The sequence below is a fragment of the Eulemur rufifrons genome, chromosome 4, assembly GCF_041146395.1.
Source record: "Eulemur rufifrons isolate Redbay chromosome 4, OSU_ERuf_1, whole genome shotgun sequence".
In the NCBI taxonomy this organism is placed as follows: Eukaryota; Metazoa; Chordata; class Mammalia; order Primates; family Lemuridae; genus Eulemur; species Eulemur rufifrons.
In genome coordinates, this window is record NC_090986.1 from 20,707,375 (window position 1) to 20,731,159 (window position 23,785).

General features: G+C 45.5%; 1 protein-coding gene across 3 annotated transcripts in view; it reads left to right on the top strand.

Moving 5' to 3' along the window:
* Positions 1–14,355, top strand: part of CLYBL (citramalyl-CoA lyase) — a 235,928-nt gene extending 221,573 nt beyond the window's left edge. The window contains exons 8-9 of one of the 3 annotated variants that reach the window (XM_069467062.1): positions 13,105–13,224; positions 14,209–14,355. In XM_069467062.1, coding sequence (XP_069323163.1) covers positions 13,105–13,200 — 96 coding nt within the window. In that variant the 3' untranslated portion in view covers positions 13,201–13,224; positions 14,209–14,355. The remainder of the gene's footprint in view (positions 1–13,104; positions 13,225–14,208) is intronic. The other 2 variants (XM_069467061.1, XM_069467060.1) reach the window with 2 other exon arrangements.
* The last annotated feature ends 9,430 nt before the right edge of the window (positions 14,356–23,785 follow it).

The following is a 23,785-nucleotide window of genomic DNA, read 5'->3' on the forward strand; positions in this document are numbered from 1 at the left end:
AAAACTGAGAGTCTGCCAGTGGTGACTTTAAGATTGGTTTGATTAACACCAAATTGCAAATTTTTAAACATTTAAAGCAAAGTAATGAAATTCTAGTGCTGATCATATCCTATTTCACGTTTTTATAGTGGCAAGTGACTGGTTCACAGTATTAGAGGATAAGAGTTTTTTAAAAGTAGGTTAAATCTGATATCTTTTAAAATTGCTTGCCTTGGCCTTAATTTATAACACATTCTTAAGGATATTTTTATGAAAATATGTTTTATTCTGGTTTATATTTCTCAGGATTTTCCCCCTCAATTTCAGTTTTTAAAAATGCCATTCTTTTAGCTGGACGAAATCTCAGAAATCTTCTAGTCAAATCCCTTCAGTTTATAAAACCCAGCAAGGGTTCAGAAATTGCCCAATGTCACTCCTGGCCAAGGTGGTGATAGAACTGTGACCAGAACCAGGGCTCAGTTTGTAAATAAAGATATGACCATAGTTAGCATTAATGTGGTTTTAATTGGGTTTCAACGAATACCCACACTAATGACCGAAACGAGATAGCGCCTTAAAAGTATTCAGTAACAAAGTATGAATCTGGGTATTTCCGATGAATGTCTTTTGTTGAGCATGAGCAGAAACTGACAAGGAAGGAAAGAACCCGGAGTGTCCGTGTGCCTTCCCAGCATTCCCCGCTGTCATGCTGTCATTCCCCACGCCGCTCCCTCCTGAGCAGTGCTGCCCTGTCCGTGTCCCCCAGGAAGGCTTCTTGGCTCTGTTCACTGCAAACCCCATTCCATGTTATTCGTTATTCGTTCAGTCTCCCAAAGTGGACTGGATGCTCCCAGGGGAGGATGGGGGAGCCGCTGGCAAAGAGGACAGATATAGCCCAGAGCTCAGTTTCCCCTCGCTCAGAGGATGGGTAACCAAGGTCATGTTCTCAGTGCCGTCTGTGCCAGCACAAACACGCATGGCTCGCAGTGTCTGTGACGGCAAGATCCAAGTGAGGGCCGAGAAAGAATCGTTTTGCACCTTGAACGTCTTTCTCTCTTTCCCTCTTCCTCTGTTTCCCCCTCTGACGTACAGGGCTGTGTGTATGTTTTTCCTGTTCCTCCCTCATTCTCCTTTCCCCGAATTCTTTAAAGGTCTCCTCTTTTTCTGTACATCTTTCTTTCTCACCACCTCATCTCCCCACCCTCCCTCCATCCCTTGCCTGCTCTCCTTTAACTGATTATAATTGAAAAGTTCAGAGCATCCTTTTAATTTGTTTGTTGTATTTATTAAAGAATTGTGTCATTCTTTTTTATATTAAAGTTAGGTAAATGGAATTTTTATTTTATTAAAAATGTAAGTCAAGCGTTTCTATAATTCTCTAGTTTTTTCCACTTTTGGATAGTGGGCCTCAGAAAAAAGTGAAGCACTTTCTCACCACTCCCCTAGAGAATAAAGAATTCTCTCTGCTGTACCAGATACCTCCCTGCAGTGGCTCGGACAGAAATAGGTACACAACACATTGTGTAGAAACTACTTAGCAAACTGATTCCCACATTCCTGACAGTGCTAAAAAGAAATATTCTATATGCTTTTAACAGTATATATAAATACTTTTGCTGCCTTCCAGAAAAATTGAAGGAAATTTTTTTTCATCAGTTACTTCGTCCGTTTTTATTCATCAGTTGTACTATGAAAAATGTATCAGTATTTTAGTTAATCTTTCAAAGTGTCTTCTAGTTAGCGTCGGCTCATTTAGATTTGTTTTCCAAAGAAAGAATAAGCATACAGTGTCTAAGATAGAGGAATTTTAGTATTCTTGGTCTTAGCTGTAAACTGCTATAAATGACATTCATTGTCTACTTTTCTCACAGGCAATAGCAGCTTAAATTTGAAGTGAAATATTTAAAATTAAATAAAAGTATTTAAACATTTGGCCTGTTACACATTTATCTGGGCTTTAAAAATAAAAAAAAAAACACAAGATTTCTAGTTTCAAAAAGAACTCTGAGATGGAGGTGATAGTTACAGAAGTCTATATAATTACTAAAAAATCAACAAATTATTCACTTACAATGGGGGGATTTTATGGTATGCAAATTATACCTCAATAAAGCCATTTAAAAAAACTGAGAAAATTAAGCACAAAATTAATTTGCTGGCAAATGTGATAATTCTTTAGATTTTAATATGCTTATAAATCCAATTGTTTTCACCTCACTAGATAGCTTTCTACATGGCAGACTTGGCTTGATTTTTCCAGATTTTCTTATCAAAAAGTATTTAAAATAAAGACTTGTCTATTCCTGTCTGATCATTCTGCCTAAATATTTTTTTAAAATAAATCTTGCTCCCTACATGTTGTAGGCTCTGAAAAGAGTTTTAAAAATGAAGGCACCCTTGGTCTCCTCAATTAGTTTTTAAAGTAAGGATGGGATGGGTGAGGTGGCTCACACCTGTAATCCTAGCACTTTGGGAGGCTGAGGCAAGAGGATTGCTTGAGGCCAGGAGTTCAAAACCAGCCTGAGCAAAAGTGAGACCCTGTCTCTATTAAAAATAGAAAGATTAGCCAGACATGGTGGCATACAACTGTAGTGCCAGCTTCTTGGGAGGCTGAGGCAGGAGGATCACTTGAGCCCAGGAGTTGGAGGTTGCAGTGAGCTATGATGATGCCACTGTACTCTAGCCCAGGCGACAAAGTGAGACTCTGTATCAAAAATAAGTAAATAAAATAAAGTAAGGTTGGCTCTGGTCCACTGAGACCCTCCATCTGGGCAAGTAGGTGACTCAGTGCTGGTCCTGTATTAAAATAATTGGCCCAAACATTCCCCTCAGATCTCCTTCCTTCTGTTCGGTGCTTCAACCTTTATTGCCTCACTCTTACCAAACCCATCTTCCAATCCTGCTAGTCTTGTCTTTCATGTCCTGAAACTCTTGCTAAAGGCCCCAAATTAATCTTACCAAGTATAACACACAAATCCTTCCATTTTCCATGTAGGGCTAAAGCTAAATAATTTCATGCTTTCTTTTTATTTTATTTAGTTTTTTGAGACAGGGTCTCGCTCTGTCACCTGGGCCTAGAGTGCCGTGGCATCAGCCTAGCTCACAGCAACCTCAAACTCGGGGGCTCAAGCAATCCTTCTGCCTCAGGCTCCTGAGTAGCTGGGACTACAGGCACACGCCACCATGCCTGGCTAATTTTTTCTGTTTTTAGTTGTTTGGCTAATTTCTTTCTGTTTTTTTAGTAGAGACGGGGTTTCGCTCTTGCTCAGGCTAGTCTCGAACTCCTGAGCTCAAGCGATCCTCCCCCGCCCTCCCAGAGTACTAGGATTACAGGCGTGAGCCACTGTGCCTGGCCCGGCCCATGCTTTCTTTTTAAAAAGCAAAATGTTAATGCCGTCTATTCATTTTACATCCACTCAATTCACACATTCCAAGGAATTTCCTCCTTTTTAACAAACACATCTGGCCATTCCTCTTCCCTACACTTCTTCCTTTTCCTGTCCGCCACCTGCTAAAAAGATTCTGTCCTCTGTTCATTACCGCCTTCACTGTAAAGCAGATCACCTACGTTTCATTATATCTCCTCCAGCTGATATTCTAAATTTTTAAATTCTTTAAAATGTATTTGTTTTCCTACTGATGTTCTGCCAAATATATAGCACACCTGAGTCTAGCTTCTTAAAAAGACGACTATATCTGTGATTTATAAGAGTTTAAGGCCGGGCGCGGTGGCTCACGCCTGTAATCCTAGCACTCTGGGAGGCCGAGGTGGGCGGATCGTTTGAGCTCAGGAGTTCGAGACCAGCCTGAGCAAGAGCGAGACCCCATCTCTACTAAAAATAGAAAGAAATTATATGGACAGCTAAAAATATATATAGAAAAAAAATTAGCCAGGCATGGTGGCGCATGCCTGTAGTCCCAGCTACTCGGGAGGCTGAGACAGGAGGATCGCTTGAGCTCAAGAGTTTGAGGTTGCTGTGAGCTAGGCTGACGCCACGGCACTCACTCTAGCCTGGGCAACAGAGTGAGACTCTGTCTCAAAAAAAAAAAAAAAAAAAAAAAAAAAAAAAAAAAAGAGTTTAGAGGTGGTAGGAAGCTTCAGGCATGAGTCTGCCTCTACTCATTGTATTTTCAGAAAGACTGATGTCTCTGAAACTCTTGCAGCTCTCAAAGCTACTCTGAAATCATAAAATCTGGCTATAATTCCAACGCTCTGCTTCTTACTAGGCCTTTCTGGGATAAGTGGAATGAAATAATCTAACAATAACGGTAGTACTAGTGGCACTGGTGGCAGTGATCATGGTCGTGGTAATAGTAATCAGAGGAGAAATTACAGTACTGGTAACGGCAGTGGTGGCAGTCATGACTGGTATGTCACGGCAGTGGTGACAACAGTTGTGGCGGCAGCAGTAACACCTTCCATTTGCTGAGAGCCACTGTGTGGCAGGCCATTACTTACGTTATTCAATCCTCACAAGAACCCTGCAAGAGAGGCATCGCCACCCCCATTTTACAGATAAAGAAACTGAGGCTGAGCAGTGTAACTTTACTGGCTGTGGATTGCACAGCTCGGAGAAGGCATCCCTGGATTCAAATTCAGGTGTGGCTGAGCCCAAAGCCCACGTTCCTAACCTCGGCATCAAGCCGCCTCAAAGGGTAAAACCCAGAAAAAAGCAAAGACCCTTTTCCTCTGGGTGGCTTTGTTACGCTTTCATTCCGGCTGCGGATACTGAATGCCGCCCCAGAACGTGCCCATCCCGGAAAGTTTCCTATCTTTGTTTGGCGGAAAGTCACAGAGGGGCTGCGTGCAGCAGATGGTCCCCAGTGTCCTCAGAGGCCAGCACTGGCCTGGCAGGTGGCACTGCACCTGGAGCACGGGCGGCCCTGTCCCGCGCCCCACTGACGGCTCTCTGCTCCGGACAGATACGGGACGGCAGGGCAGGCTGGAAGGGAGAAGGAGCTTCTCCAGGCTTTTCCACCTTTCGGAATTGGAAGAAAACTCCACTAAGCTGCCCAGGGAACAGGATCCCCCGCACCCCACACTCCACACCCTCCCTGGGCCTGTGCTCCGAGGGGCTTCCCGAGCAGCTCAACGTGCTGCTCCTGCCCAGTCTTACCCCACCTCCCCAGTCAGGTGCAAAACGAACCCCTTCAGATACTCCGACTGTTACATTCTTATGAATCATTTAAAGGGCTTCCCCACCAAAGGCCACGGAATGTCATCTGTCTGAATTCCAGTGATAGTGGTAACCATAGATTAGCACAATGTGAATTGTCCCTGTTGAATGACTTCAGTTGAACTTTCAGAAATTTCACATAGAGATACATTAGCATCTGTAAATTATCTGGCAATAGGAGTAAATGGCTGCTGAATTTTAATTCAAAATATTATTAAAATATCTAGCAAATTATCACTACAATTTAAAGTGTTAAAAAAAGAAAAATATATTCTCTATTTCCCAAGTCTTCAGTAATATTCTTTTACTATCTGCATGACAATTCTTAAAGATGTTTATCCATCGAAGGGTTACTGATCTTGAGAAGCATATACAAGGATCAAATGTCACTGCCTTTAATCTTTCTAACGAATGCTTCGAGTGTTCTGAAGACTTAAAATGTCACTCACATTGTATCATTGAATTTTAGTATTTCTGCTATCATAATAATTATAGTAAGAGCTTTCCAGTGGAAACTCAGGCTGAAATTGTTACATTTCAGTTTTTCCCAAATTCAGTTGTTAAAATTGCATTTTCACATGTTTGCTTATCTGGACATTACCTATGTATTGTTATTTTTTTCAGCCTCATCCTAAGTAGTGTCTCTGAAATAACAGTTTATATAACATTAATTATTTTTATAAATAACATCAAAATACAATTAAAAACACATGGTATATGTGTATAACTGTACTAAAATTGTTTTCTATAAGCATCTCAAATGCCACAGTTATCAGCCCTACTTGGGGTACACTGATTAGTGGCAAGAGTTTAAGATTTGGTGTGAAAAGCCTTAGATCCTAGTCCTGGTCTCCTCCTAAATTCCTTTAAAAGGTTAACTGATACCAAACCCCAGTTTTTGCTTCTGTGAGACCGAGATAATCATGCCTTCCCTACTGCAAGTGAGTAAAGGTCTTTGAAAGTATATTGTAATAGTATAAAGTACTATCAAATGAAACCTCTCTTTTTTTGGTAAGGGGTCTTCCTAATTAACATCACCCTCCTCCAATATTCCAGGGTTACTGAGGGATAAGTTACCTAGAGTATAGGCTGTAGTTGCTACAGGGATCTGCATATTTCCTCATCAAGGGAAAATTACATCCTTTTCCCCACCTCTACCTGCTCCACTGGTACCCAGAAGGCCAGTGCTGGGCAAGGCCAGGCCACTGCATGCATCATGGTCCCACTTGGAAATATGGCTGGGCTGGGCCTGGCCAGCTCATTGCTTTCCCATTGTTGGATCCTCGGCCACCTCTGGACAGAGGAAAAATGCCGAGAATGGCAGAAAGGAAACAAGTGGTTCAGCTTCCTCCCCTGGGGATCCAGGTAGGAGCAAGTCTGGGTCCACCAGGGCAGGCAGCAAGAACAGAGGAATGCCACTGGGTTTCAGTCCCGCTTCATCTAGCAGGGATTAGGTCTTTACGTGCTTTGTCATAAGGAAAGTTGAGCACCTAATGAGTAGCAGAATCAATATTTTTAAATGTTGTCTCTCTTCCAGATTGCTTTAATTTAGACTAGATTAGGCTCCTTTTCCTCAGGCTCTAGAGAAACCCTTTCAGCCATAGACAGAGCCTCAGAAAGATCCTGTGTCTCACACTGTGCTCTCCGTCATTTGGCCTGTGTGTTGAGTCACTGGCAACCAGAGACACAGGACTCCTGCACAGCAGAGAAGGCCAACCCCATGCACGCTTCTCTACGTGCATCCCTGACCTTCTAAACCTGGCTTCCCGATATCTGTTCCTGGAAGCCGTTCCCTGGCCTAACCAACACCATTTTCATGGCTCCTTCTCTCTGTAGCTCCTTGGCCCTTAAGCACCACAAATGTGACATACTTGCTTGCACTTTAACTGTTAGTCATTTGCACTCGTTAACCTGACCCTAACCCAACATTATAATTTCTGGGGTCAGCCACTGTGTCCTCCTGGAGGCTCAACAAGTGTTGGCCATCTGACCATGAATATTACCAGGCCAGGGGCATAGAAAGACATGCAGATGAGGGGGAGGTGAGGGTGAGATAGCAGCTGGAAAGGCTGGTGGAGACCAGGGGTGATCCTGTCTTCATCACTCGCACCTTGGTCACCCAGCTCAGGCCCCACAAAAGAGCCAAACTCCACTTAGAGCCATCCTGTGCTGTCTCTCTTTCTGTCCCCTCCCCCAGTCAGCTGCTCCTGCCCTGTCACATCTCAGTTTAAACATCATGTCCTTCAGGAAGCCACCTCTGACCAGGTCAGGTCCCCTGTGGAATGCTCTTATACCACCATTGCTTTGTGAGCATATACACTCACTCATAAGTATATGATCCTTTCTATAGTTGTCTGTGTAATGTCTCTCCCCGCAACCCCATTAGACCAGAAGCTCCACCTGGTCAGGGACCATGTCTGCCTTGCTCCCTGCTGGGGTAGGTCCCAGGGCCTAATGTGTGCTAGGTACACAGCAGGCCCTGAGTCCGTGTTGGATGGGAAATGAGCTAATGGTCACGGGTGTGAAGCCGGGGGTCCTGCACAGCTTGGTGGGGTGAGGAGGCAAAGCACTAGGTCCCTGGGACCCATCAGGATGGAACTCACTGCACATATCCAGGTGACTTAGGGACCTAGCAGCCCTGTGCAGTAGCAAAGCTGTGCCCAAACACAGTCCCTTCCTAAGGTCCAAAATGGAAGAGAAAAATGACCCAAATCACTAACTATGGAACCTCTGTCTCCCTGTCTGGGCAAGCTGGTGTTGCTGCTCTTTGCTTTGTTTTCTTTAGTCATTTTCATCATCATCGGGTCAGTGGTCACAGAGCATCTCCTACATACCTGGCATGTACAGGGTGCTGGGTCCCGGGGGTTCAAAGGCATGTAGGGCCTGGCTGCTGCCCAGAGGGGCCTCAGCGCACAGTGAGAAAGACAGCAATGTAAACAAGAAATTATAATAGTGGGGCAAGGGCTGTACAGGAGGCTGTATACGGAAAGGCAGGCGAGAGATCAGCTCTACCGGGGAGGCCCAGAAACACTTCCCAGAGGTGGCATCTTCTGGCATCTTGAAGCATCAGGAGTTTGCCAGGCAGACAGGGAAAAGGCCTTCAGAGAAGAGCAGAGCACGGGGCAGTGGGGCAGGGGGTGTGTGTGTGTTGGGGGACAGGAGCCGACCTCGCCATGTGGAGCCTTGGGGTCTCCACCAAGGAGACTGCACTTGGTTATGTCAGTCCAAAGAAAGCCAAGGCAGAGTTAAAGCAAATGACTGATCCCTTGTAGAAAGTTAACAGCAAGACCCCAGTCAAGAAAGAGCAACTCCCAGACAGACACCCCACACTCTCCCTGTGACACTGTGTCAGCCAGCCTTGGAGCCGGGCAGCCTCCTCACTGAGCAACCAAACTTACATCCCTAGAATGAATGTCACAACCAAACTATGAGGGAACCAAGGCCACATCAGGGCCTGTCCAAGGATCTTCCACGTGGGACAGGTTGAAAATAGGAAAGAACAATGAAACAGTGCCCATGCCGGGGTCTCTGGGAGCACCATCCTCGCCCTCCTCTGAGGAGTGTCAAGAGACAGCTGGCTTTGTTAGTGGAAGAGCCACATCACAGGGGGTCACAGCGGGGGCCGAGACATTTAGTGAGTATAGGGCGCAACCAAGATCTTGAAGAGAAATTTGATAACGGCCAACCCTAAGGAGTTCAGGAATTCACTGGGAACTGTGGCGAGGTAAATCATTCATTGAGGAAAGGAGTTAGTTAGCACCACATAGGAAAAGGGTATCACCCTAAAAATAAGGACTGTCACAACTGTACCCAAATATTGTCATTAATACTGACAAATCTCTCTCTTAGGGAGTCACAGCAACACCATCATCAGAACATGCCAGAGAGAACTCCCTGAATGCCCAAAGAAGTTATTTGAAAGCAAAGTGAGTAGGGAAAGAATAGGATCAATTTGTGATTTATAGAAAATTACTCTTTTAGGTCTATGTGGAAAAAAATTAAGTACTAAGTACCAGAAATGGAAAATGTATGAATATTCCCTATGGATGTGATTAGTGTTGCCATCATTGCCATCATCATCATCACCATTTTTGCCATCAGATAGTAAGTCAGGTTCTCCTCATGAAGAACTTCAGGGTCTCACAAAGCCCATGTTATTTCAATGCATATCTCATCACCAGGCGCTGACCGAGGTGTTACAGAAACTACACCCCAGTCGTCATTATTGTCCTTCCTCTGCAAAGAGTGCGTGTGCTATGGTGATCCTGCTCCTCTCCGCCAGGAGTCTGAAATCACAGACGTGTGCATAGTAAAATGTGCCAAAGGGATTGACCAGGGACTGGATACAACAGATGACCCAACAGAAAATTGCTGAATAAAGCGCATTGCGTACGGAGCTCCGAGGCAACTCTGACACTGTGCTAGATACCAACACCAGCCTGTGTGTACAGCGCACAGAGATGATCCTCATTGGGAAAGAGGCCTTAGATCTTTTCTGTGCTCACCACCCTGGCCTTTTCTCTAATTCTTGTTGCATTTTGTGGCTCTCTGCTGCTTTTCTTCCCTGTCCCCTCCAGCGAACTGTAAGCTCCTGAGGGCAGGTCAAGTCTTACCCTCTTACTATTGCAAGTGACTCACCGAGGTCGTGAGGACCCAGAGGAGCTGCTCAGTCCACACGAGGACTCTTTACTTTATACACCTGCATATCAAAGCTGGCCTAGCCATTTCTACCCAGAGGAGCTAAAACAGAGGTTCTCAAACTTGAATGCACACTAGAATCAGCCAGAGGATTCCTGGTCAACCTCCAGGCTTTCTGCATAAACCATGTAGAATTAGGCTCAGGGATCTGCTTTTTTTCTTTTTCTTTTTTTTGAGACAGAATCTCACTCTTGTTGCCTGGGCTAGAGCACAGTGGCATAACCATCATAGCTTACTGCAACCTCCAACTCCTGGGCTCAAGCGATCCTCCCGCTTTAGCTTCCCGAGTAGCTGGGACTACAGGCATATGCCACCATGCCAGGCTAATTTTTCTACTTTTTGTAGAGACAGGATCTCACCCTTGCCCAGGCTGGTCTTGAACTCCTGGCCTCAAGCAATCCTCATGCCTTGGCCTCCCAAAGTGTTAAGATTACAGGCGTGAGCCACGGCGCCTGACCTTTACCCACATTCTATTCTTACTAGCTACAGGGCAGACTTGCACAAGTTTCTTAAGCTCGCCATGCCTCAGTTTCCTCAATTATAGAAGTGGGGATGGACACAAACTCATAGAGACAGAAAGTAGAGGCAGAAATGGGGAGTTTTTGTTCAGTGGGTACAGAGTTTTAGTTTTGCAAGATGGAAAAGTTCTGGAGATGTGTTGCAAAACAAGGGGAACATATTTAACACTACTGAACTGTACACTTAAAAATGGCTAATAGGAAAAAAAACTGGCTAATAGGTTAAAGTTTTTGTTATGTTTTTACCACAATTAAAAGAAGAAAAAAATGTTAATGGGGATGGGTAATAGCATCTACATCAAAGTGCTGTTGTGAGCATTCCATGAAATCAAGCATGTGAAGTGCCAGGGACAGGCCCTGGACCAGTAACTGCTGAAGAAATTACAGTTATTATTATTGTAGTAGTCATGTTAAAGAATTTAACCATGAATAAGTTACTATTTAAAGGCATTTTAAACAAAATTATAGTCTGAATCTTCAAGCTGATGGGAGTTCCTTGTGCTTTTTGAAATGGTATGCCAAAATGGTGTGCTTTTCAGGAAAGCACTGGGCTGTGAAGCTGAAACTTATCTATCATCACTCAGTAAGGAATATTTCAAACCTTTCTTTTTGACAAACTACATTTTTCCAAATCCTGACAAATAGACCGTTCACCTTTCACACATAGATCCATATGTGAAGAAGCCAACCATATCATAGGTTGACATGTGAAAGCCTGAGGATGTTCATATCAGACAATCTAATTCGTAACACCAAATCCTCAATTCGAGATGAAGGAAACATAGAACAGAAATGTTAAATTTTGTTTTCCACCTTAAGCTTAATAAAGGAAATCAAGCAAAAGGTGCCACCATAGAAGAAAGAAATGATCTCTCTGTCTTGAAAAACTACATGAAGCATTTTTCATCTTTGATGTGCATGTGGAACCCAGCGCAGACTTGGGAACATGGCATAGACCCAAAGCCATCATTTGGATTCTCTGCGCATCATTTTGATTTCATGTGCATCTATGCTAATTTTGTCTCCCCAGCCTATTATTTAAGCCTTAGCAGGACAGATGTGCTGTTTTACAAGGCCATAATCCACTTGGTGGGCGGATAACCAAGAGGCCTTTGGTCTTCATCATTTATTCCAGTAAGGAAACTAGACGATTGCCTTTGTAAACAGCATGTGACCCACGCACGCCGTGTAACACCAACCTACAGGACCCCCTCGGAACTTCTAACCAAATTCATAAAATTCATCCTGGTCACAGAGATGACCAAAATCACCTCTAGGCTAAGTGGAATTAGGCAAAGGCCAGTATGGGAGTACGAACAGTAAAAATGACACAGCTGGGAAGTGACTTACAGTACAGGATTTTAGGCCACACCAGTGTTCACATGAATCAAACTCATTCTAAGGCTGAGGTTAGGCACTACTGATAGAAATTCCAATCCTAGGGGGCTTTTAGATCTCTCTTGATTGAAAGATAAATTCCAGAGTCATTGCTAAGAATCCCCCGCCCACATTTTTTCCCCTCCATCCTACGTATAACGATAAGGGACCACCCCACAGCCCTATCCCAGAAGCCCTGAATACGGACAGCACCGACTGTTGAGACGATACTTGTGAAATCCAGACATGGGCTGCGGTATCTGCAAAGGGACTGTCATCAGCAGGGATTAAGACTGCTCCAGCCCACCTCCAGATCTCAAAAGACTGCCTGCTCCCCACTCACACCAGCATCCCTGCCAACAGGTAGAAGGAAGGAGAATTAAGATGATTGTATGCAGCAAAAAGAAGTGATCAAAAGGATCTAAATAACCAGACATTAACTTCGGGTTCTGAGCATGCTGCCTTCTGTCCATTTAATTTTTCTTTTTCTGATGCACTGAAGAAACTACCTTATTGTCTTAACATGGGGGAGGAGGCTCTGAGGAAGGCTCGAAGTTCTGAGACCCAAGTATTAGCCCCAGCTCTAACTTTTCCTAATCACGTGACCTTGGAAGCTCACTTAACTATTCTGGGCCTCAGTTTCCTCATCTAGAGCAGGGATTAGGTCACATGACACAATCAATAAGCATTCACAGAAGGTTACAAAATGAATCTGTAAAATAGGGATGTATCAGGAGATTTCAGAAATGCTTTCCAGTGTTAACATTCAACTGACCTATAATTTCTTTGTGACAGGCTCACATGCCTGGTAATTCTAATCCTCTTCTGCCAGTGTGCACCAACAGATTCACCTCTGTACTCATGCAATCCGACCTTGCACTTTCTCATCACCTTATAGTGTTACCCCTCAATTATGTTACAGCAAGGAGCAAGCATTTTGCTATTAGCCTGATCATACAATTATTTTTTTAAGCAATAATCAGTTGCCAGCATATATAGTCCTGCATTTAAAGTTCTATGCAGTATTTCAAAAACCTATACGAGGAAGTATTTAAATTTTCCCTCCATAGTTGTTTTCTGCTTGATTTCAAGAGTTAAATGAACAGTTTCCCATATCTTGTGTCTGATGTGTTTTTCTTCTCCATTAAAATGCTGAAGGTTTTTTTTTTTTCCTCTTTAAGAGGAAAAAAGAAATCTTTCCCCTGCAATTTACTTTGGCTTTCTCAAAAGTTGGGTAGGAAAGTCAGTATAATTCAGGTGGAATCTAAAATGTTCTTGTTGTACAAGCGTGCACAGAAAGGAAGCCTATAATTGCTGCGCTTTCTTTCAGGAAGTTTGTATTCTCTGTTTTCCAGGGAGCCTTTACTTTCCAAGGGAGTATGATCGACATGCCATTACTGAAGCAGGCCCAGAACATTGTTACGCTTGCCACATCCATCAAGGAAAAATGATCTGGTAAATGAAGCTCTCATCAGGTGGGCTGAACATATACAGTGGGTTTCTTAAAGACAAACCATAATACGCAAGGCAACTTGTTAGTATGCTGGATTGGGACCTGACTCCATTTACAGTTCATGGTAATCATGATTTTTTTTGTTGTTGTCTTACTGGCCAGTTACTCCTCTAAAAGTGAACTTTTCCCTTTTTGGATCCAAGCTTATGATTTTGTTGTTTATTAATGCATTACAAATGCGGACGTGTGATTTCACAGAGAGAGAAAATGACAGGGAAAGATGCGCTGTGAGGGGAAGTTAGGTCTTTAATGAAACAGACCTTTCCTGAATATACATAGTCCCTGTCCCCTTCTTATGTGAGTTAATGTCTCCCACGTTGTTCATTTGTACAGTAACACCACAAATAATTTTAAGAAAGGCAAGGTCTTTAAAAAATAACAACAGAATTAAGGGGTCATGTCTGTTTCACTAGTAATCTGATAAAACAACAGAGATGACACAGAAAAAGTTACGAAGTATTATATTGGTTCATGACGCTGTCTTCTAAAAATAAGCTTTCAAAACTGATCACTCTTAACCTCCACCCCCAAGATGAAACATCCACATCCTGGAACCGCTGGATGATAAATACCAAAGCTCTCATCCTGGGCAAATGCTCTGGGTCAACAGTTAGCCGGCAGTTAAAAAATAAATGTGCAGAAACACAAGACCGTCCATTCTCCCCCTTTCTTTTCCCGTTTAACTGTTTGCCACTGAGGCCATTTCCCCCTATAAATGTATGGCCCGGACAGGACTCCCTCAGCCATAAACTTGTAGCGTCTAAGAAGACACAATGCCACGAGCTGTCGCATGTGGCCCCTGCGAGATTTGCATCACATTAGAGATGCTGCTGCAGGTCAGATGGGTGGTGTGGTTAACGGGCTTAGTAAAGCTGTTTTGAAGAGGTTAACCCAGCTTGTAGTAAGGGTAAATAAACATAACAACCAGCCATTGTTCCCTATTCAGCATGTACTCTTATATTGAAGGCTAAAGGGTATTGAAGCTGCGGAGGATCAACTTGTGCTTGCCAGAGGACGCCAATGAAGTTTGAAACACCAACAATCAGAGATTTTGTTTCTGTTCCTCATTAAATCATGAGCTTTTGTGCCGAGACTCTGGACGACTGTTCTTTAAGAAATTAACAGAATGGGAAGTTTTAAACTCTACACCAACCTTTTCATGACCTACACAGCAGCAACGCTGCTACTCTTAGACAAACACCGCGGGGAAGGCTGTTCTGTTTATTTAAATTTGTAAATAGAAAACAGTTGTTTTTTATTTTCATTTTTTTTACCTCCTCCTACGCCCTTTTTGATTATTCCCTGCATGGCCCCTAGTGTGTGCCCCAACCAGGGGTCTACTTTTCCCCACTTCTCCCAATTCCTACAGGAAACCCAAGAGGTGAGTAGAGTTGAGAGTTAGATTCAAGGAGAGGCACCATCACCTCAAGGCGAAGTCCAGAGTCCCACCACCATCATGCACCCCTGCCCACCCCAGTGCACGGCAGGGAGGGCAGGAAGGGGAAGATCCAGTTCCCACAGGCATGGGGAGGGAACCGGATCCAGACTGGATGGTTCTGGGGAGACACATTCTTGGGACACCAACTAATGTTCCCAAACGTGGGCTCCCAGGAGACAGCCCTTCAACTGAGATGGCACACGTTCTGCTAGGGTCCCACCTTGCCCTCCTTGGTGCAGCCTCCTCAACCCCTCATTAGAGCATCATCATCTTCACCTTGGTGGCCCTGGACTGCCCCAGAGTTGCTGGAAGGGAAGGTGGGGACTGGCCCCATTCTCACTCTGAGGGCCGGAAGGAGGAAGATGGCATCTCGCCAACCTCAGAGACGACTGGCCTCCAGCCACACTGTGCTTCAGGACTCCGGACAGGGGCAGCAGGCAGCAGTTGCGGGGAAGCACCCCCAGGGCCCACTGTGGCAGCTGTGCCCCGCCTAGGCTGGAACCCCGGAGTCAGGCTGCTCGCTCAGTCAGCCCTCTGCTTAGAAGGCAGAGATGGGAGACACAAGGAAGGCCTCTTCTCCTTTCCCCTGCCCTACACACCCCCCCTCAGGGTGTCAGAAGCAGCACCGGCTGGCCTGGCGCAAGCTAAGGAGGAACATAAAAGCCGCCTTCGCGCTTGCCTACAGGCAGCCCTCACTTGAACTTAACCGTCCTTCCCATCCTCTGTACAGATCCAGAGGAGCCCTTGATTTGAGAGGATGAAAGGACACACGTTCTAGTCTCCACCCCAGCTGCACAGCCAGCCCCCCAACCCACGCCCGTGGGCCTCCACAAGCCTGGGCTCCCCGAGAGCCACCCCGACTCTGAGCGAGCCCACATGCCTGCTGAAGGCACCCCTCAGCCAGGTCCGCTGGGCAGTGCTGAGAGCCACACCGGCCAGGTCTCCCGACACCCAGCGCCAACAGGCCCACGGGTTCCTAGGTCCCCAGCCATATTCACCACGCCCTGGCCCTTATCCCAAACTGCATGTTGTTCCAACAAAACCACTTTGCTGTTTAAGTCTCCCCAGATGTCAGACTTAACCATCTTACCCATAACCCGGTGGTCTCAATTATGGTAGGATCAAGAGACTGGGACCCACCGGAGCCAAAAATCTGGACCAAGCTCTCACTATCTAAACACAGACCCTAACGAGGGCCCCTGAAGAGAGTTCAGTCATGGTTAGGGGCCCACTGTGCTTCATTCCTTGAAGAACAAAACTCCAGGACAGAGATGCTGGCAAACAAAATGTATTCCCGCTCTTCTCCCACCCGCATCTCTGGTGCCACGGGTAGCGGTGGACAGGTGGGGCAGCATGCTGGGATGCCCACCAGGGGGCCAGGGGGACAAGGAGGTCTGCCCGCTCCCCTGAGCTAGGAATGGACTACAGGAAGAGGACCTTGCAGCTAATCTGATTAATTAGAAACCATACCTGCTTATATTTTGTGTAGCTCATCACAAGCCGCTTGGCCGTATCAGCCCCCTGTTATTAATTCTTGGGGGCTAAATTATGGGTAACACTATTAAAACATTATCAGAACTAATGAGAAACAATTACTTAGAAAATGAGCCGGGACAAGATTGAGTTGAGAACATCAGTGGTGATCACCGTAGATTAGTTTAATAAATCATCAGGTGCTAGGCAAGACTGACTGTATGTATGCAAAGCCCCGTCACGGGAAAATGAAATTGAGATTTTTTTTTTGCATAATTTTTTCATTAATCTCAATAGGACCCGTGTGGTGTAGATTGCTTTATTCCCCTAATACCTTGCCTGAGGGGGGGTGCCCAATAATGTCTTCATTGTTTTACTGAGGTCTTAATGACATTCTGTGACAACCTCATTTTAATGTATAGAGGATTATATCATAGTCATGTTTTATTGAAATGGTGAGGGGAACTCCAGTCGGAGTCCCGCACTGTCCCTGAGCGCAAGTTAGGAAGTTCCCGGGCATCTGAGGCTTTCCTTTCCCATGTCCAAGTGTTGAACCCGCCTCGCCTCCATGGAGGGGCTGGGAAAACAGTTTCCTGCCGGAAGAAGACTTCACCGCCTCCGATTTGAATGTGAAAGCAACTCTTTGCCTGGTATATTTCGCCGGGTAAATAGAACAAACTATATCGGTTTTTTCCCTCCTCTCTAAAATAGACGTGCCGTTATCATCATTAACACTTTTGCACCCAACAGTTTTGCGGGAGTTCGGGAAACTGACTTTCTTTCTGGGGGACACTGTCATTTTCTAACGATGCCATGAAGGGCAAAAAGAATTCAGGTTTTTTTTTTTTTTTTAATTTGAAGGACATTCTGCTTTTATAGTTTCAGTTTACCTTGGAAAGCTGAATCTTCCGTTCTTATTTTTATTTTTTCCTCTAGTACTGGGAAGGCAATTGATGGTACGAAACAGGTTCTAAGATTACCAGAAGGACCTCGTGCATATAAATGCTGTAAGTGCAGAGCTTGTGCCACGCGGGGCTCGGGGACAGGGACCTCCCAGCGCAGAGCCTCCCCGCCCCCGCCCCCAGCGAAGTTTTCACATTACATCTTTGGGGAAAAGTGGCGGGAAAGTAATTACCAGACCCCAATACTTAAAGCCTTAGTCTTTCTTGCCGCGCTTTATTTTAAACTGGGGAGGGACGGAGCAGCTGAGCGAGCGAACAAAATGGAAAATAAATTACTTTCAAATACCTTGGTACCTGCAAGCTCGCGCGGTGGGACCAGGCAGCTCTTTGCTGTTCTGGACGGGTGACTGTTGTTGTTGTTAGTTTGTTTAAATTCCAGTTATAATTTGGCAGCATATCGCCTTCCGAATGAGTACGAATTGCCAACGACATAAAGCGAGTGATCTGCAGGAAGGAACCGAAACCATCGTTAGCGCCTTTTGGCGGTGGCAGTTTGCTGCTGCTGCGACTCAGTTTCAGCCGAGCCCGCGAAGCCTGCAGGGTACACTTATTTCGACAGACCCTTTCGGGATTTGTCACTCGCACCTTCCCTTTTAAAATTATCTTTACTTTCTACATCGTCTGTGACCCGCTGGCTTTTACTTTGGCTTCTTCCGACAAGAAGGGGACAGCGAGCCTGGGGCTGGTGCGCCCGTGCGGCGGGGACCCTCGGTGTCCGCGTCCCCTTCTCCAAAGCCTGCAATCGGCGGGAGCAGAGACCTGGGGGCCCGGGCGGCACCGCCCGCGCTCTGTCGGGAGGCCACGGCCCCTTCCCGGCCAGGCGCAGCCCCTGCGAGGTGCAGGGGTGGAGCCGGCGCTCGGGGCGCAGCAGCCGATGGCGGGGCCGGGGGAGCCCGGCGGCCCAGTGGGCCGGGACTGCGGGACCTGCTCGCCCGCCCGCCCGCCGTGGGCCGGCCGGAGCCTGCGAGCTTGTCGCGCAGCCCGGCTGTAATGGTGGCAGATCAAAGGCCGCCCCGTGTTCCCGCGGAGCCGGGGACAATCCTGCGCCTTTGTGCGCTGTTGCTAGGAGCCCACGAAACTAAGAGAAAGTGTCAGGAGCATGTTAATCAGACTCGTTACAGTGTAACAATAACGTCTCTCTCGGGTCTCCCAGGCCCGTAGCACCCTGACGCACCCCACGAACAGGCCGGACACCTGCACCAGGCCCGTGTCCCTCCAGCCCCGAAGTCGGCTCCTTGGCCTTGCGCAACAAGGAGGCCCAGGAGTTCCTGCAAGTGCCAGGCACATCTCCGGGGTCATGATCTCCTTGACCGGACTCTCCTAGCTTTTCAGTCCTTGAGTCGAATTGCCCACGTCATTTAATCTTGGTATTCCAATCAAGAGAAAAATGAACATTCCCTTTCAGATAGCTTTTTGGTGAAGTTTTTTCAAAACTATTAAATCAACTTTTCCAGTTTCCCTTTGACATCCTTAGAGGATACTGTGAGTGGTAATCCCCAGTTTAAGAAAGAAAGAAGGAAAAACAACTTTGCAGAGAGTAAAGCTTTCTCCAAACTTTTTCGAGGAAATAACTTCATTCATTCATTTAGTCATGCAACAAACACTTGTTGAACTCCACTGGGTGCCAGACAGCTAGTCTGAAAGTCATAGAACTTGTTCCAGATGAACTTTTTTTTTTTAAATTAAAATGCTCTTGTGGAAGTCAAAGCAGAAGCAAAGGTGTAAAATAATGTCAAGTGTTAAAACAAAAAGAAGTGTCACTGGCTACAGTAGTGATAATATCAAGAGAGGTGCGAATTAAGAATTAAAGAACGTTTAAAAAACTACAGGCCATATGCTTTGAAACCAGCCACTTTTTTCACCTCTTTCATCTCCTTCCCCACCCCTCTTGATGGGTAGGAGCTCTGCCAGGCTGCAGTCTTGAAGCCCTTCAGAGTCCTGCCTGAGGTCTGAGGAGGGAGGCCCACCCTTCTGCGTGTTTGTACACAGCCTCTCAACTTGGGAAGGAACACATTCCGCCCTGGCCCCATTCCCCCCTTGGCCATACACAGGGAATTGGAAAGCTGTCCTCAGGCTTAGGGCAGAATTTGGCCAACTCGAGGTGCTTTTCTTCCATATGAGTTCTTATTCGAGAACCAACCCATTCAGGAAGGGTAGGACAGAGCCAGATTTCTGGAGTCTAACTGTTGCACTCCAAGTCACCAGGATAAGTAGAAGACTGCTTTGCAAATCACCTGTACCTACCTACGCTGGAGGAGGAGTCCCGTAAGTATACAAGAGTTCCCCATTGGTCAAATCAGTTTCTCTCATGGTTGTGTGCACCATATAAACATATGGAAAACTGGACATGCTCCCCAGAGATTGGAATCTTAGGCATGAAAAGAACTTTAGAGATTTCTTTCATTACATAACTAAAAGATTTGATATACTGAAAACACCATCTTATGAAAAATAAGGGGGAACCAAACACTATGTCACAAATCTCCTTCATAATCAGACTCACTAATTGGATCAAGAGAAAGATGAACATTCCATTTCAGATAGCTCTGTAGTGGAGACTTGCTTCAGAAGACTCTACATGCCAGACATCTGGCTTAATGTTAGAGGGGGGCCTTTTGAGTTCCGTGAAAGGAAGAGTATAAAAACCGACATGAACTTCTGGCTGAGATTTTTTGGGAGAACTGTGTTCTTAACCCAGACTCCCAAATGAGGAGAGCAGCACGTCGTTTTCCCCAGCTCATTTCCAGGGCCTGGAATCCGTGCAGCGGCTCTCAGGGGAGCTTCGAGATCCTTCTCTCAGGCTGGCCTGAGGGAGCTCCGGCCACTGGGTGCCCCACCAATGTTCCCACATCCGTGACAGCACCATTCTCTCAAGGGGCCCTGGCCACTATCCACGCTGATCTTTGCAAAGCCTTTGCACAAGGTGTAACCCCTCCCTCTCCATCATAGCCAGCAAACTCCTAGCTGTTCTTCAAGACACCACTTCAAGGCCACACCCCCAGAGACAACTTGCTGGTCTTCCCTCTGTTCTTCCATTGCACTGGATCAGATTTCCACTGTAGTACTCTTTTAGGGGTGTGTGTCCCCAAAAATAGTGTGGGTGCCCAGAATGTTGAACATTGTCACACATTTTGGATCCCTCTCCTGCTCTCATCTGTCACCCCCAGCACGAGCTTGCTAAAAATGTGTTCATTAATCAGGAACTGAAGTCTTTTCCCCAGCACATTCAGGTTCTGATGCTCACCTTCCAACTAATGGGTTATGTTACATTCACACACAACAGTAAGTCATTTATTCTCTCTGAGCATCGGTTTCCTCAACTATATGAGTAAATGTTCCTACCTGCAACAGTTGCTGTGAGGATGTGGTGGTCACAGAGATGCACGACCCAGATCACCCTTTGTGGCCTTACCTGATGGCTCGGGGGTACAGCCTCCAGTTGCCTTGCCCAAGGCCCCACCTTCAGGGAACCCAGCCATTCTGGCCAGAGGTGGGATATCGGACAGGCCATTATGCCCCAGAGCTCCCAGTAGGGATGACCAAGATGTTACTGGGTTTGCCTGGCAGTTCAACTTCTGCTTCACCCCAATCCTCATTCCTTCTTCCTTTATGGGGCGTTGCTCTGTAATAGCTTGCACCCTAATGTCTGTCTGAGCATCTGCTTCCAGAGAGCCCACCCTGTGACAGAGCATGGAACGAACGGCTGTATTTAAAAGCACATGGTACTTGCCAGGGAGCTGGGGAGCGTTGTGGTGGGGGAGTTATCGTTTAATGGGCACGGAGTTTCAGTTTTGCAAGATGAAAAAAGTTCTAGAGAAGGAGCGTGGTGACGGTTGCACAACAGTGTGAATGTACTTAATGCCACTGAATTATATGCTTAAAAATGGTTAAAATGGTAAATTTTGTTATGCATATTTTACAGCAATTTTAAAAAATGATTTTTTAAAAAAGAATGAATTTAAGATAAATATAAATAAAAACAAATAATAAATAGAGTATTTTTTTTGAAGCATCATGCTTGGTACATAGTAGGCATTCACTGAAGACCAAAGGGTTTCTACCAAGGGAGTACACCTACAGTGCAGCAGAGGATGGGAAGTGCATTCCTATTAAGCGAACCCCATTTTCTCATTTACTTTCATTGGTAGAGAAAGGATAGGTTCTCACAGGAAAAGAGACCGGTGGGGCAAATTCCTGGGCATGCTGGGTGTGGCCAGGATGAGTGGCCGCACACTCCGGCAGCCCTGTGGATTCTGCGTTCCGGGAGCTCTGTTGCTCTTTTGGTGTTAAAAATCTCCTAACTCCACTGCTAGCCTACGTTAGTTTCTCTCAGCGCTGGAGATGTTCAGACTGTAAACTCCTATCTCGTCATTTTGTCCACCCCCCCCCCCCCCGAGTCTGTAGACACTGAAGCTCTGGGGGATTGTTCAGTACCGACTCCTGGCTGAAGGGCGTACCATTCACATAGAAAAAATACGTTGCTAGTGGCACCTCTGGGAGTCGTGTAACTATTGGCCCCAGCAGGGGACTTGCTCAAGGTCACACTGCTGGCAAAACCAAGACTACAACAAAATCTCCAAACTGCCTCCACTAAACCGCACGGCTCCAGCCCCACCTGCAGAACCCCTCAGATTCACGGTTCCCCATTTCATCAATACCGGAGAGGAAGCACCAGGTACTTTTTGAAACAACGAGGGAAATAGAAAAAGCCTCTTTTTCAACAACTGCTTCCCTCAGAGAGTACCTGACCCCAGCAAAGATACTGGAATTCATCACAATTCAAACAATGAGTCCTCTGCCACCAGGCCGATGTCACCTCCCAGTAGGCCCCGACTTCCCCACAGCCTGCAGGGCCCTGAGCGCCTCCCGGACCACACAGCCCGTGGCACATGTTGCAGGATTTTCCACCGGGGGCTGGTCTGAGTGGCTGGGGAACGTCTCGGGTTGTCAAAGGAAAGAAGCGCCGGTGGAGGAGCGAAGAGGCGGGTGCAGGCCTTGTAGACAGAGGGTGCGCCCAGGCTGGGCTGGCTCCGGCCGCCTCTGGGCTGCAGGGTGTCTCCTGTGCCATCCCGCACGGCCTTCGCCATGCTGCCTGTCATCCCTCATCCCATCTTGTCCCTCCGTCCCTGTCCTTCTGCTTCCTCTTCCCTCTGCCTTGTAATTCTACCCTCTCTTCCTTCCTTCCCCACAACAAATGTAGGAAAGAAAACAACAAAATCAGGCACAAAATATTTTTCTAACTCTTTGTCCATGTTCTGGAGGTAAATCGAGGGTGTTACCTCGTGAGCTGCTTTCAGGACATTCCACAATCCCTCATTCACTGTGAACTTGGCACAGGACGATCGCGATGCCCATTGTACTGTAGAGACCCCGAGCGCAGACGACGGCTAATATTGTACTTTGGGAATCAAAGTAGATATGCCAATGAGGCTGCTAATTATTCAGAAAATTAAATTTCGCTGCCAAAGCTGCTGCTCCTAATGTCCTACATTTGATCATGCTGTCTTAACGCAAAGCCAACACTCAGATTGTATTTAACTGGTGAAGAAGATGAGAATCTAGAAATTGGCTCTCAGTTCTTTCTGTTTCAGAAGTTATTCAAGCATGCAGCCTGAAAACTCGTATGAGATCCTAGAATGATGCTTATAAATTACAAAGTTTTACTTTATATAAAGTGTATATATACATATAATCTCATAAAATATAAACTTTATAATTGTATAAACTTAGAAATTTTGATTTCAATCCTATTCTTAACCTTATTCCTTTTGAGGATGATATTACCAGAAAGGTAACAACTAAATTATTATAAAAAAAGATATATTTTTAATATTTATAGGTTCTATTTTAGATTGCCAGAATGTGACCCAAAATGATTTTTATAACTTTTCCTCATAAAGCCTTTTTAAAAAATGATCAGTCTTTTTGTTATCTAAGGAATTTTACATTGCAAAATATATTTATGAGACCATGTGAGGTAAATATTTTCAAGATAAGTAGCCAGTGAGCGGGTTGTGAGTTTGCACGCGCTGCCTCTGCAAATGCGCGCGTTTGAGAACGGTTTGTTCAGGAGGCGCCACTGGCCTTGTCCCTTCCTTCTCGAAGAGCGTATGTGTTAGATTAGTGCTCAGAAAAGAGAACGTGTTTTCACAGCCTCCGGTGCAGCATTTATAAAAATTGTGATGATTTTAGGACTGCACCTTCATTTCTTAAATTTTCAAAACATGTCCCTTTTTACTTTTATTTTCTTTCAGCAAAACAAAGACTGAAGGACCCCTTTAGGAAATTTTATACATTTCCACAGAGTCCCTGTTTGTTGACCTTAGGGCCACAGAGTAAAACCTTTCTTTTAAGTCAAGCATTCCCCATTGGGAAGCACTCCAGCTTTTTCTTTTTATGAGGAATTTTAACTGCTGGACTTAATTTAATTATTGGATTTTGTACATACTCCCAGAAGCCCCAGGGCATGAGCTTTATTTTTGCAAAACTTTCAAATAAATGTCCTTTTAGAATTGCACATTTCTGATGGCAATGTTACTTTTTTGACTTGTATTTCTAATTCAAATGCCAAATGTGGATCTTGCTATTTCCTGACTTATTCATGGATAGGTTTCAACCTTAGCGTCACTCAGCCTCACAGACAGCCTTCA